This window comes from Octopus bimaculoides, chromosome 4 (assembly GCF_046866305.1).
Source record: "Octopus bimaculoides isolate indiv1 chromosome 4, ASM4686630v1, whole genome shotgun sequence".
In the NCBI taxonomy this organism is placed as follows: Eukaryota; Metazoa; Mollusca; class Cephalopoda; order Octopoda; family Octopodidae; genus Octopus; species Octopus bimaculoides.
In genome coordinates, this window is record NC_142931.1 from 59,464,642 (window position 1) to 59,480,937 (window position 16,296).

Below are 16,296 nucleotides of genomic sequence, written 5' to 3' on the forward strand. Positions count from 1 at the left end.
CTTTCACTCTCTCTGTCACATAAACTCATATGTTCCCTCCTCCCCCCCCCCTCTCTCTCTCTCTCTCTCTCTCTCTCTCTCTCTCTCTCTATCTATCTATCTATCTGTCTATCTCACATACACATAGACATAAATACAAACAGAGAGCACAAACTGTGACAAACACACAAAATACGTATTGGATGCTGTGTGTGTGTGTGTGTGTGTGTGTGTGTTTGGGTTTTTGTGAGTGTGTGTGTATGTGCAATGCCATTGTTAATTATGTGTAAAATGAGGAAATCTGTTGTTTCAGCAAATGAGAGAGAGAGAAAGAGAGAGAAAGGGGGAGAGGGAGAGAAAGAAGGAGGAGCAAGAGAGTGGAGAACATGTGAGAGAAAGAAAGAGGATGGAGATAGAGAGTATGAGTTAGGTATTCTTAGAAAATAGTATGCAATGAGGTTATGTATGTCAGCATAACCAGTATGATATGTAATTATTGGTGAGCTCAAGTTCAATCCTCATTGGCAAACTGAGGACTATGTTCAACTGACTCACTGGAAGAGGAAGAGAAGAAGGCGAATGAGAAGGAGGATAAGGAAAGACGAAAGAAGAGGGGGAGGAGGAGGGGGGGCAGCAATAACAACAACTACATGTTCTACAAGTCATTGCTGCTGACCGTAAATATTGCATGACGTGTGAGAAGAATTTCATGAACTAATAAATTAAATGATGTTTGGGGTGAATATAACAGATAGATAGATCTAGATAGAGAAAGATATGTACAGAGAGATAAAGTGAGAAAGGGAAGCATCAAGACAGACATTCCTTACGTGCTTACATTCACGTACACTGCAAAGATCATCGTTGCAGCATCTGTTGTTAATACCGAGTTGGCCAGTGTCAGAAGGTCAGCCTGGTTGCCTCCCTCTACTTCATTTAACTTCCTGATATCTTCTACTTCAATGATGCACAACCTCATCCACCCCCTCACATCACTACTACTGACATACAGTATACTTTCCCCTTTTGTTTTCATTATGATCCTTCTTACCTAATCTGTAATTATTTCTGACTTAAGGAGCAAGGCAGTCATAGTGATACTATGGCACACAGATACTTTGTGGTAACTGCTTTCAGAGCTTTGAGTTTGTGTGCATCTGCTTAAGAGATCAGGTGGAAACCGTGTTGCCCAGAAGATCAATTAATTGATAGTAATATACTAAAGGTTTTGTTGTTGTTGCTGTTTAAACCCCACTTTGGTAAATTCTGACTGAGTAGAACAATGATCATTGTTGTTCCTATCATGACCATCTCTCTTTTATCAGATGGATTTCATATTCTAATGTATTTTTTCCATTTTAAGATGTGATTTATAGGAAATCAAGCAGCTATTTCTAGCAGATTAGATAACCATGTCAAGGTTTCCTTGTTGCTTAAACCATAGTCAACTTTCACCCAGCAGTCCTATGATCAAAAACACACCAGCCATGACAATTCAGTCCTTTTTTTTTATCAGACTTTAGTGTAGGACTGCAATATCTAATACAACTACTTTTTTAAGCTTAGAGGATATGATTAGAGGGAGATATAGCTCTATATCTAACTTCTTGATCTGGTTTGTTACACTGGGGTTGTATAAAATCCTTTTGTTTACTTGCAGCCTTGCTACTGCAAGTGAACAAAAAGAAATATTAGCATTAAAAAAGGATGAACGTCATCACAAATACTGGGAAAGAAGTAAAACACAATTTTTTAGTATTTTAGTTTTAAGGATAGCAGTATGTATATCTTTCTAAAATATCAACTATGGCTGAAATCACTTGCAAAGCAGGAGGCATATTTCAAAATCTGGCACTTAGTAAAGCCAAAACTTTGAATGATTTGTTAATTCATTAATTGCTTTTGTAGTATTGTGGTGGTTTTCATTGTCTTCTGAGATTTATATAAACTGAAGCTGGTTCATAAACCTTTTGGCATTTAAGCTGGCTAAATTCTGCCCAGCTATTCTACCTGTTTTATGTTCAAACTGGTCAGATCCAGGTCCTACAATGTCATTCTAAAAATAGAAAATCACATCTTCAAAAACTTGAAACTATGAGATAATTTGAATACAAAATGGTTAAAAGTATTAACTTTATACTTTTTGAAAAAAAGTATTAGAATTTACTATCAATATCAGTGTCCAGGCAATCATTAAAATTAAGATCTGAGCAGTTAATACATAAGTTATGGTATAAAAATCTATTAAGTCAGCCATTGCTGTTCATATAGCAAATTCCTGTATTTATAGTGAAGTTAGATTTGTGAGCCTGTAGAATGTGTTTTATCTAGTACTTATTCCTTCAACCCAAGTAAGATGAAAGGCAATGTTGACATAGGTATAAATAGTGGTAAAAGGAACAGAATGGGACCCAATTAAATATTAAGTATTTTTGTTTGGTCCACCACCACTTCTGCCATATTCTACATATACATACACAAATATATATCAAATGCATCTAATCATATGATTAGTGAATCCACAATTCAAGAAAGAACTCAATACATTTTTATTGTAGAGTATATTTAATTTATTAAGAGTAATATATTACAAGCTGCAGACGTGTTTCATTATTTTTGTAGCTCTTCAGAGATATTTTATAATTTATATACATAGATACACATATACATGTACAATGTCTATCCAATCCGCTCATAAGTCTTTGGTTGACCCAAGGCTGTAGTACAAGATACTTGTCCAAGATGACATGCAGTAGGACTGAGTCTGAAGCCATGTGACTAGGTAGTGAACTACTTAATCTTTTAACACACAACAATGCTTGTGTACATGCGTATGTTTACACACACACACACACACACTCACTCACACACACACATATTCATACACACATTCACACATACACACACACACACACACATATTCATACACACGTGCAGATGCTAGATCTGACCACGACTTGACAACAATGAAAATAAGAAGCAAAATAGTACCTGCACAATTTCATTTATCATTTTCAAAGGCTTAATAAGATCCAAAATTATCTCTTAAAATCTAGAAAATGTGTAATTAGGTTTGTCTTTTCACTATCCATTCTAGGTATGCTTTTTTCTTTTTCTCTTTATTTTGTTATATACATTTCTGCCTTCTTATTTTTAGACTCACAGCAATAGGAAGAAGTTTATATATAGAGAACTTCCATGGATAGCTAAGCACAAATTCAATTTAGACAACTTCAAGAACTATGAATGACTGAACTGAATAAAGGTGCAATCATTATACAATCTTGACAAATTTCTAATTATATATTTCTTGTTATAGAATTTCTTAATCCTTACAGAACAGTTTCTGTTGTAATGTGTAAAATGACTAAGATTATAGTCTCAGCTAGTCCAATGAAAGACCTACACTTATAGATTTTCAGAATATATATATATATATATAGTGAAGGCGCATGGCTCAGTGGTTAGAGCATCAAGCTTACATATCGTGAGGTTGTGAGTTCGAATCCTGAACCGGGCTGTGTGTTGTGTTCTTGAGCAAGACACTTTATTTCACGTTGCTCCAGTTCACGCAGCTGTAGAAACGAGTTGCGATGTCACAGGTGCCAAGCTGTATCAACCTTTGCCTTTCCCTTCGATAACACTGGTGGCGTGGAGAGGGGAGGCCAGTATGCATGGGCGATTGCTGGTCTTCTATAAACAACTTTGCCCAGACTTGTGCCTAGGTGCAATCCCATGGTCAGTCATGACCGAAGGGGGGTCTCAGCATATATATATATATATATATATATATATATATATATATAGATATATGAAATAAGTAAAACTCAATAAGCTGAGTGAGATTCAAACACTTATAATCAGATATTCTAAGTACATCTCAATATTTCAATATGGTAAGGTGGTGAGCTAGCAGAACCGTTAGTATGATGGCCAAAATGCTATTAAGCATTTTGTTCATCTTTATGCTCTGTGTTCAAATTCTGCCAAGGTCAACTTTGCCTTTCATCCTTTTGGGATCAATAAAATAAGTACCAGTTGAGAACTGGGTTTAATGTAATCGACTTACCCCCTCCTTGAAAATTATTGGCCTTGTGTCAAAATTTAAAACCAAAGGCAGCAAGCTGGCAGAATTGTTAGCACACTAGACAAAATGCTTAGTGGCATTTCGTCTGTCTTTAAGCCCTGAGTTCAAATACCACTGAGGTTGAACTTTATCTTTCATCTCTTTGAGGTCAATTAAACAATTACCAGTTGAACACTGGGGTTGATATAATAAACTTGTCTCCTCCTTGAAATTGCTGGCCTTGTACCAAAATTTGAACCACTTTTTCAATATGGTAGAAGAAAATGATGTAATAATGTATGCAAAAATTTGGATAGAAATAGAATAACATGAACATACTCAGCTGAAAATAAGCAGGTGTATCCCTCTCTTCCTCTAGCAGTTGCATCTTCAATGATCTGTCACATACATATATTTGTGTGTGTTCATGTCTACAGTGGTCTAAAAATTGGTGTTGCTTATGTCATGTCCGTTTATGTTATATAACTTAGCAGTTTAACAAATATATGTTGATAAACTGAGTACCAGACTGAAATATGCTCTGGAACTGATGAGTGACTAAAACAGCTGAAGGTTTGCAAATCCCCCACCCACAGTATGGCTGCAGTCCAGTGACCGAAACCAGTAAAGGAAAATCATAATGTAAAATAAATCCATGATTTCTTAGTTGAAAATATTTAAAAATATAATTTTAATCAGTGTTTTGAGCTGTAAGATTTAATTACTATTTTTAGAATTTTACAAACTCCAAATAAACATGCTAATACCTTTAATTTATATCCTCAAATTATATCCACTACCCTTGGTTTTATTTTGCTGCGAGGTGCATCCCTCAATATTATCCAATGGGAATAAATCAAATGATTTCCAAAACCAAGACTTTTTTATTTGTTTAGAAAGTAATTTTTGCACTTCTTTCTTTTAAGTGACATTTTTTAGTGGAATTCTGGTTTAAGCAGAATATAACTCATATAACTCCTCATAAGTTTTTTCATGTTTTGGCATTTTCAGAAAATGTTTTGTGAACTTGTTTTTCTACATATGGGAATTCATACGATTATGAAAAAAAAAAAAATTACTTAAAAAAATCTATTAACCCTTTCACCATAAATCCTAAAAATTTCCACTCTTTTTCAAATCTTTTTTTTAAAGCCAGAGTTTAAAATATAGACAGTTTGAATTTCTTGCTTAAATCCCAGCAATGGACAACCCTTGGGTGCATTATCATACCAGTAAATGTATTTGTGGGGTAAAAATATTGAAAAACATCAATACATGTCAGAGAGACAAAGAAAGGAGGAAGGTATCAGGTGGTCATGGGATGTGCTAAAAATACTAGCTACATCATTCTTATATCACGCACACAAAATTTTTTTGCATAACTGTATAAATTCCTGCATGACCATTATTTGATTGGCCTTAAGAAGAAGATTAGTTGTCACTGATTTCTAGCCCTATCATAGATGAGGGAAACTAGATGAATGCAGCAATTATAATGAAACTAATTTAATCTGTTAGTTTTATATCTGAAGATATGATAAATAATTGGTGAAAACACATTGATAGGTTGTGCGAGCTAGAGAGATACTAGAAGGGACAGTTTAGAATCTGTGGATAGAGGGAGAATCTATGGATAGAGGGTAGTAAAATGAAGAAAATCATGGAAAGTGAGTAAGTTTTAAGCACAGAAGATCAGAGGCCTTTTTGTCACAGCTGTTGTTGTTTACTTTGGACCAACTTTGATTGAGAAGGTCTATGATCAAAAACTTTCCAGCCATCACCACACAGTCTTTTTAGGCTTATACCTCGGGCTACATAATCCAGTGTAGCCTGTTGTATCTAAGATAGCATCATGTGAATGGAAGATGATTTGGCAACTATTTCTAGGAAGTCAGGTAATCTTGTAGAAGCTACTTCATCAGCCTGGCAGGCTGACAATTGTTGGGTGATAGTAAGGCCACAGAAGACAATCCTACTGATGTATATAGAGCAGCTAAAATATGTCAATCTAGTGGAGTCCATATCTATGCAAGCTATACATGTGATAAGATTTGAATTTAGCACAAGAATGTAAGATATCAAAACACTTAACAAACTAGAGTCCTGCTGTTAAAAGCAATAAGCTTTATCTCTACATAATACATAGATTGTTAGGTCTCCTGAGCTAATACAGGTTCAGCCAATTATAAACTCAGCACAATGCTTGTGATGAATTTGAACTGTGAATGTATCAGTTAATGGATTAGTATCCAATCAACATAATCAACAACAAACATAAAAGCTATTTTACTAATTGTATGAAGTATAAATACTATATTGTCATTTTAGAGATAACTAAAAAAACAAAAAACAAAAAACAAAAAACAAAAAACAAAACAAAACAGAACAAAAAAAAACTTTACCCAAGTAAAGGTAATTTTCTATAAAAGACAGGACCAAAGGTTTCTATATTTTTGTTTAAACATAATTAAGAGCAAATAGTAAAGAAAAATTCAAACAAAATAGCCAAGTACTGAAAGGCATCTGCAATAATGTTACAGAAAGAATTTTTAGTTTAGTGAGAAGGGTTACTCATTCTCTCTCTTGCTCTTTTTTTTTTTTTTAATCAGGAAAGGAAACGCAGCATTCAAGGCCTGTTATTTTTCATGAGCTCTGATGCTAGTGGGAGGAAGTTATTCTCAAACAGTGACATGGTCTGAATTCTAGCAACAAAGTGAACTCTGCTAGACATTCAAGGTAGTGGTGCTATACTAAGTAACAGTTTAAGATTCTCAGTGCTAACTTAAAAAAACAAACAAAAAAAAAACCCAACTATTTCTTAACCTTTTACTTTAACATGAAAACTTTCAATTTATATTAAATATGCCCCTCATCTCTTCATTTAACATTTAGTCAAATAATTTATAAACCAATTATCTTCTCAATGTGAGAGATATATTTTTCTTGTGTTAATTTTTGTATTACATTACTTTATTCCAGAAGCAATTTCCATTACATCTACTAAGTAAGAAATTTAGTCATTCAAGAACCCAGAAAATGAGGAACTGGAACAAATACTGTAAGGCATCTCATCTGACAATACTAGCAATGCACCAACTTGGGCTGGTAATATCAATCCTAAAATGATGAAAAGCAGAACTGATCTCAGTAGGATTTGAACTTAGAACACAGAAAGCACTTTGTTCTATACTTTAACAATTCTGCCAATTTCATGCCTATTTTTGATGACAGTCATAGAAATCTATGGATAAGTTAGCTTTCTGAAAATAGTGAATTAGAAGAGGGTTGAACAACCGCTAAATTACAAAGAATGTAGTAACTTTAGTGATCATTATTGATTTTTCTGTTTATTTTCAACTATTCTGTCAGCTGAAATAGGTTAAGTTGTAGACAAAGTTTACAAAGTAAAAACCATGTGATTTTGTAAAAGAAAGCAGATAAAATTGTTTTAGAAAATGAAAGGGGGGGGGGGAGAGAAAGAATAACAACAGAGAACAGGTTAATTCAAGAGAAAATATCAGTGATTATTAGTAAGAGAAGAAGATAAAATAATCTCAGATGCAATATTTTCAAACCAAATGTCAAAGCAAGTTTATAGCACAGTCCACTTGATATGGAATGACATCTTTTCTTCCTTCAGACAGGAAATTACTTCAACAAGATGAACATTACTTCAGAAAAAAAAAAAAAAATGTTTCATCCTAAAAATTACAATGATCACCCAACAGAAACAGTAACAAATTCCAGTTTTGGATACTTGAAAGAGAATGCATGAAACTTCTAGTTTTTTCCTTGTTTAGTTTTTATTTATTTATTTCAAAAGTTACTACCTATTTTTGTATTCATATTTATATTAAATTTCTCAACTCAGATTCACAATAAGTTTGTACTGATAACCACATAACCCAATCATATTCTTCTAGATTCAAGTGAGATTAGAAGGGTTGTTTTAGGGAAATAAAGGAAAACAAAGACACAGATATAAGCAGTATAATACATAAACCCTTATACACAGACGCAAAACACACATACACATACTAAAGATGGAATGATAAACAAAAAGCAAAAAAAGTAAATAAAGGAATAAATAAAATAACCAAATAAAAGACATGGGTACAAACTGTAGTAAGCAAACCCATATACATGCACACAAAACACACATACTAAACATATAGACATGCACACACACACACACACAGACACAGATAATGATGCAAACACATGTACAGATAAAAATACATATCACAGAAAGACAGAATGGATAAAGCAGAACAACAGAAGACATGCAGGATAAAGAGTTGTTAAAGAGGTCACAAGATGTGTGACAAAAGAGCTTTGATTAAGAAACAAAAATAATAATAATAATAATAAAGCTGAAATAAAGATGAAGCATACAATGTGTGTGTTTAATTGGCAAAACATGATCATCCCCAAGTATAACAAAATCTGTTTCAACATATGATTCCACATCAAGAATCTTGCAACAGATAAATGTAAATACAGTGTAGTTTGGTAGCAATCTACAGAAGGATTGATGGTGTTAAAGATTATGAAGATATAGAAACATGCATGCATTAAAATATTCTGGCTAAGGTAAAGGTGCTGAAGTAGGTTGTTTAGCTCCTAGTCATCAGTAAGTGAGCAGACATCAAAGATCAAAGCCATTCCAGTAATGACCATCTCTAAGTAACTTACACTGGCTTAGCTGAAATATTTTTGTTGGGTGATATATAAATCATTATACCAACTAAAGAAGAGGCAAAGTAAGTATACAACAGGTTAAAGGAAATTGTAAATTTCAACATAAACTTTATTATTTATATAATTTGTTTTTGGATTCAGTATTGCTGACTGATACTTGTCGGGAAGTTCACTAGTTCTACTTATTAGGAGTAGCATTTTGTTAAATAGTAGAAATTAGATCTTGTATGAATTTAGCAGTTGTTTAAAGTTTTCCATTTTACATTTAATGTGCATGCCTTTATTCAGAAAGTTACTAAATCTTCTGGAAACTACTTTCAGCTATCTTAAGTAAATAAAGCTTTTAGAAGATGGTTACCAACAGACTATCAGTTCGGAGGAACATAAGTCAACAAGGGACCCTCTACTCAGTCACTGATAATGCTGGAAATAGCAACTGAATATCAAAATTACACTACCATATTGGTTTGACAGTGGAGGTGCCTGGCTTAATGGTTAGTGTTTCAAACTTATGATTGTAAGATTGTGATTTTGATTTTTGGACTGGGTGATGAATTATGTTCTTGAGAAAAACATTTCGTTTCATGTTGCTCTAACCTACTCAGCTGACAAAAATGAATAATCCTGTGACAGACTGGCATCTCATCCAGGAAGGTTTATATGGACCATGGGAACCAGGAAAGTGGCCCTTTGAGTCTATATAACTCATGAAGGATCTTTATCTTTTATTGGCTTGAAAAAATGGGAAACATTTGATAAAGTTGTTCACTACTCGAAATAAAAATGAGATGGTCACAGCTAGAATGCATACCAGCAATGCACCACCTTGGACTGGTAATGTCCTAAAATGATGAAAAGCAGAACTGATCTCAGCAGGATTTGAACTCAGAACACAGAAAGCACTTTGTTCTATATTTTAACAACTCTGTCAATTTCATGCCTATTTTTGATGACAGTCATAGAAATCTATGGATAAGTTAGCTTTCTGAAAATAGTGAATTAGAAGAGGATTGAACAAAAGAGGGTTGAAGTAAAGCAAGATTTTCAATTCAATGTTATAATATAGCATTTGGTTCTCAACCTCTTTAGAATAGGGGTTGGTGAACTGGGGTAAAATGAAATTCTTGGGAGCAATGAGGACTCATTAAACATAAGTAAAATTACATGAAAAATGTGTTCCTTGTTGTGACGGGAAGTTTTCTTCTGGCAACATTGCATCTGTCCAATATAATGGATGTGTAAATAGATTCATATAAATAGATTCAATAAAACTTTTGAATTCAAAGAATCTATGATTTTCTTCCTTTCGAATCAAGGTAGTAACGTCGGTGTAAATAAATATATTTTGGGGTAATTGGGTAAAAAATTTCCCTGATCTCTACTTTAGAAGAATGTAAAACAAGGCTCTGTTAATGGATAACACTATAGATGTGAACATTTCAAGCCTTTTAGAGATAAGATGGAACAAATAAAAAATAACAGAGAATAGTAAATGTTTACATTGAAACAGAATGTAACAGAATGAAAATTGTTTATTAAAAGTAGACAGTTGACTTTGCAAAACAACAAGGCAAAGTCTGGAATATGAGGACACAAGGGAGGATCTGCATTGACAGTAATTAATCCAAATAAGGGTTTATAAAATATCACTAAGTTCAATAGCTAAAGCCAAACCAACAACACTGCCACATCTTTTTTTACATAATAGCAACTGAATTTATCAATATTCTACAAACACCTCAACAACAACAACAACAGCAACAACAACAACTGCAGCAGCAGAAGTAGCAACAAAAATTTTAGGGCCATTTTCCCTGCCAAAGTAGTGGTTTGCTTTGTGGTATCCATGACAGGTGTCTCCATTTTGCCCTATCCTCTACATCCCACCTTGTCTACCCCTTCACCTTCACAATCTTCTCTGTCCATTTTATCCATGTATTTCTTAGTCTTCTTGTTCCACTCCTCTCCTTCCATCCACACCCATTTCTATTGCTCATCTCACCCAATCACATTGATCCTTCCTCAGCACACGAACCACACAATTCATCCCATTTCTCTTCATAGCTGTTCATTCCATTCTCTCCTATTTTCATTGTCCTCTGCAATCCACTGTTTGTCTTATCTTCTGATATGAAGATAAATCTAAGGCAACAAACATGCTTTCCTGCCAGACTCAATCACAGTCATGGGGTTATTTATGAATGATATAAAAGAGTTCTGTCTGTTAAGCTAGTGGGCTTAAAGGTAGATTCTGGATGCTTGTGATGATGTGAAATAATAGTTCCAAATTTGAGAGAAAGTGAGAGTGAGAGAGAGAGGGAGAGAAAGAGGATAGCAAAGAGAGAGAAGGAGGGAGAGAGAAGAGACGAGAGAGCAGATTAGTAGGTTAAATAACAAGAAATCAAAAATTCAATACAAGTTTCTTGAGGGTAGTGAGTCTCCTAAGCTCATAGATATATAAAAACTATTGAGTTGTATTTTCCAATTTATGTAATAAACTATTTGATTTCACTTTTAATGCAAATATAACAACTTATTTTTATAATACAACTTACTCTAACTTCCTAATAAACAACTAAGTGTGAATGTTATACAGTACAATAAAGGCAGTGATGTGTGGCTGTGTGTATGTGCATGTGTCTATGAGAGAGAGAGAGTGCTTAGCAATGACAGGTAGGTGTTTATGTGTGGGTGGGTGTGTGTATGCATGTAGAATTTTGGTTAAAAGTAAGTGTAATCTTGAGATAGGACTGAAATGAAAGTGTTCTATAACTCATTGTGAGCCATCACTTAAGAACCTCTTTATCCAGAAGTAATGTGTTAAGAACAAAGTTTTTCTGGAAGAGCCAATCTATACTCTCCAAGTTATTGGTTATTGATTACTATATAGTGATTATTATTATAAACCACAGGCCTCAACATAGGTATCTGATTTGATAGAAATAATAGCTGAAATTTTTCGCAAATCTCAGCCTATCATCTAAAAGAAAGAAAAGAAGAGGGCTCACATTATCTGCACATACTGTTTAAATAAGGTGGAATGTTTATGCAGGAATGTCACTGATCAGAGGTCTGTTCGATCAAAATTGATCCAGGACTAAACCAGTAACACCAAACATCAAACACAGAAATGAAGTGAAATGACTCTGTCAGGAATCTAATCCATGTCTGAGGAATATAATCCATGTCTCAGGTTGCAAGGAGATTATCATCATCTTCATGGTAGGAATTAAATAAACAGCTTATAGATAATTTATTATTTAGAAAACTGCTTTGTATTCAATGTGGAGCCATAATCTGTAGAGTTTTGATGTCTTGCACTTACCTTTATTTTTTTTTACTTTAGTCATTGGACTACGGGCATGCTGGGGTTTAGTTGAATAAATTGACCCAAGTACTTATTTTTGAGCCTAGCACTTATTCTATTGTTCTCTTCTGCTGAACTGCTAAGTTACGGTGATGTAAGTAAACAGCAGTTGTCAAGTGGTGGTGGTTGGTGACAAACATAACATAAATACAAAGACACACATGCATAAAGGGCTTCTTTCAGTCTCCATGTACCAAATCCACTCACAAAGTTTTGGTTGGTCTGGGCCTATAGTAGAAGACACTTTCCCAAGGTTCCGCTCAGTGAGACTGAACCCAAGACCAACACCTTGGCTGTGTGGTTGGAAACAAGCTTCTCAACCATATAGCTATGCCTGCACTTATGGTGAATGAAACGAGGATGTTTATAAACAGAGTCAACAATTTCCAGATAAAATGCAATGTAGTAAGCTAGAAGCATCCTTCATGATTCACTGGTGTTTAAAATGAAGAGATTTCTCTCCACACAGTACAGCTACTCTTCAGAAGAGCTAATTGATGTTTTGATTTGGCTTCATTTAGAGATCTGTTGTCAGACATAAAAATTCTTTTGATTGTACAATTACCTAACACCCAACATCAAATGATATTGATTATAATCCAGACAGAGAAACTATTCTCCAAAGATTAAGAGGGTATTATCACTAAACTAAGGTAGATACAGAGAATAATGATAGAAAATATGTATCTTGTTTCTTCATTCTAGATTATATTTCAATATAGCAGAGTTGTATCAATGAAAAGATAAAAATAATTAGTAAATATAACAAGTTGAACTATTTTTCCATGATTTCAAACAGTTGTACAATTACATTGTTTTCTGCAAACATTTATGGAATTTTCCTTATGTATTAATGTTAATACATTTATAGTGATAATTCAATTGCTGTAAGGTGAAGCTGCTGTACTATTGACTTTAAGATCATGAGTTCAAACCTTATGACTACAACATTTGTAATTATGAGATTTGTCTCTAAGCAAATGCACAACTCTGCCTGTTCCAGTTTGTTTGGCTGATATAAAATCTTAAAAAGCTGAGATTTTTACAAAGATAAAAAATAATTCTTCACATGAATTCTGTAAGTTCAGTCTGCAAGTAAAACAGTTACTGAAATATGTAAGACTTTTCAAAACTCCTGTGAGTGACTCTCACAAATTGTCTATCTAAATCTCAATGAATGGCAATGGTTCCTTTTCTTCAGTTTCATATTCTGTTACAGAGTTTCAAAGAATGAAAAATAACAATCACAGCTGTAAGAATATGGATCTTTAGAGAGAGAAAAAGATAAGATTACACACACGTGGGTGGTAGATATAATCCATTATCTAATTCAATACTGTTACTGATCCTTAGGTGCCTTCAGCAGAGACCACCCTGTTGTAAACATTTGAGCCATGTTACCAAGCTGAGGATGGTTGTGTTGCTCACTACATAAGCCATAGTTTCTTTTTCCATTTTCCTCCCACTGGTCTCAGAATTCATGTAAAAGGGTCATGGGTGCAGCCCTTCCCTGATTAAACCATTGAGAAAAACAAAGGAAAAAAAGGTATTAATTTCTGCAATCACTACAGTTACTAAGTATAGTATGTGTATGTTGTTTAACTTTTGATCAGTCCTTGACCCAGTGACAGATCTACAATATTGGGGCCCTGAAGCTTAAAATGTAATGGAGGCCCCCTTTACAACCAGCAACAGTAGGATAACATCCAACAAGAGTCAAAAAATTTTCGTGCCCTTGCAAGGTACTCCAGCTGGAGGCCCTGATAGCTCAAATGGTGGAGTTGTGATGTGGAGTCCTTAAAAATGAGTCTGAAAGTGAATTTTAGAGTTATGGGAGTTGAAAATTAGGGAACTGTTATATACATGCATGATGCATCATTAAGATACATATGAAAATTACAAAATACTCTTTTTTCTGTTTTTTGTAGCAACAGTTTTGTCATAGAGCAGCTTCCTTGCAATGTCATTCTCTAGAGACAATATACATAAAGAATTTCAGCACTCATCAGTCATGGTAAACCAAAATTCATTCTTTACAAAGGAAAGCTCTGAGGAACTCCTTTCTGATTCACAGCTCATGATAGACATTGTCAAGTACAGCTTATTTGCAGTGGTAATATTAGAGGACACTTCAATTAATTGTTGCTCATAAATAAGCTGAAGAACTTCTGTGCATTGCATTTTAGATGCTGTGTTTTCTTCTGTGTTCTGGGATTTCCTAAGGTGTAAATACTCTTTGAACTGATAACACTCATTTATTAATTTGTGGTCAATATCGTCTTTGTAATGCGATATTGTAAGTTTGATACTGTTCTCATCAAATTCTGAATTGTTCATCAATTCTGAGAGAAACTTGAACGTTTTCACAATCTGCTCATATGGGTCTGTCCTCTTCCTTAATTGGATTATCAAGCAGTCATAAACTTGATTTAGGACTTCTATCCTAAATTTTTCAGCCCCTTTCAAAGAAGCCCTATCATTTGTTTCATCTGCAAATTTCTTTGTAACAATGCATTTGGAAACATCAGAATAATTTGAGGTGATATATTCACTTAAACATTTTGCTACTGATTCATAGTATACAATACTGTTGGCTGAATTTTCTTGTAGTTCTTTAACAAATGAAAGCAAAGATCCTGTTTTTGTTTCACACAGTATGCTGATAGACACATTATCTAATATGTCCTTTTTATATTTAAATAGTAGGGGTATGTGTGAAACGTCTGTTATTTCTAGCAGATTGAGAGACCATCCAGAATTACCTCTTGGCTCATGTAAATTTATATGTACCATGAAATGGGGTTACTTTGAACACCGGGGTAACTTTGAACAAAATATATTTTGTTTCCTTTTATTTCTTGTTACTAAAATTTTTTACAGAATTGTTTAAATATGTTGTTAAACTTTAGAATTATATTTCTATGATGGTATAATTTCAATACATAATGTAAAATTTGTTAATATAACTTTGATTAATCACCCAAAGAAAGAATTTGTCAGCTTCTTCAAATTCCAGCAAAACAAACATTTTTGCAAGATATGAATACTTTTGTCAGTAGCTAAAGCACTTCTTGCATAAAAGATACAAGCTTTTGTTAAAATATGAGGTTAATATAACTCGTTAATAATTTTCTATTGAAGTGTTTTTATAACTTTGGTATCTTTGTAAAAACTTGTATAACATGACATTTCCCCACTTTGATTATCCAACAGGGTTACTTTGAACACTGTTCAGAGTAACCCCGATCACTGTTTCTGGCAGTAAGCAAGCTTCTACCACCCAATTCCACACACGTGCTTCAACCACTTGATGTAGCATTCCATGGGCCTCTTAAAAAAAAAGTTGGAGAAAAATCTTAAATGAGTGGAAGGCTTATGGCAGGAAGAATTCAATGACCTTAACTAAAGATGCTTTTCCTGCTCTGCTCACACAGCTGCATGCTGCTCTCTTTTCTGACAGTGTCACTCACAGCAAGAATCTGGAATGGATTCATGAAATGTGGAATTCACCCTTTTCATCTAGACAGTTTTGGATCAGCTACCAGACCATGAAGTGAGCTAAGAGGATGATGAAGTCATCAATGTAAGAGTTTCGGATGTTGTGTTGGGAATGCCAAAGTCAATGAGAGGGGTGGATGAGAGCAGACCAAAGAAGAGACAAAAGAAGTTGAATGTTACCCCTGGCAGAAGTATAAGTGCTGAGGATATCAGTGCTTCTGGCAGTGAGATGATGGCCACCAGTTCATCAACAGTTATAGAGAAGCATGGAGAAAGAGAGCAGCAAGAGAATTTGCATGATGAAGAGGTAGATAGTGATGTTTCTATGAATGAATGTGACAGGTACTTGGGTACTTCAGACATGGCAAAAGCAGAAAACACAGAAAGACAAAGTAGTTTTGTTGGAAACTTTGTTATTGTGAGGTATGAAAGACAAACATTTCCCGGTCAAGTGATTTCAACTGGAAGTGATGGAGAACTTGTGTCAGTGACAAAATGTAAAAAGGTAGGGTGGAGGTGGCCACTGAAGGCGGATAAACTTGTCTACAACTGGGAAGATGTGGTAGAAATGAAAATAAAAGAGATTCCACTGAACAACAGGGGTTTCTATCGATTCCCTGACCTTGAACAAAAATGGGGAATATAAAATGTGACTTACTGATAACTGTGTGACATTTTCTTTAGT

General features: G+C 34.2%; 1 protein-coding gene across 1 annotated transcript; it reads right to left on the reverse strand.

Annotated features, from left to right (window-relative positions):
- Positions 1–1,915: 1,915 nt before the first annotated feature.
- On the reverse strand, positions 1,916–15,558 carry LOC149136065 (uncharacterized). The gene has a single exon (XM_089350827.1). It carries the CDS (start codon positions 14,904–14,906, stop codon positions 14,109–14,111), a length of 798 nt encoding a protein of 265 aa, XP_089206953.1. The 5' UTR covers positions 14,907–15,558; the 3' UTR covers positions 1,916–14,108.
- Between the last annotated feature and the right edge of the window lie 738 nt (positions 15,559–16,296).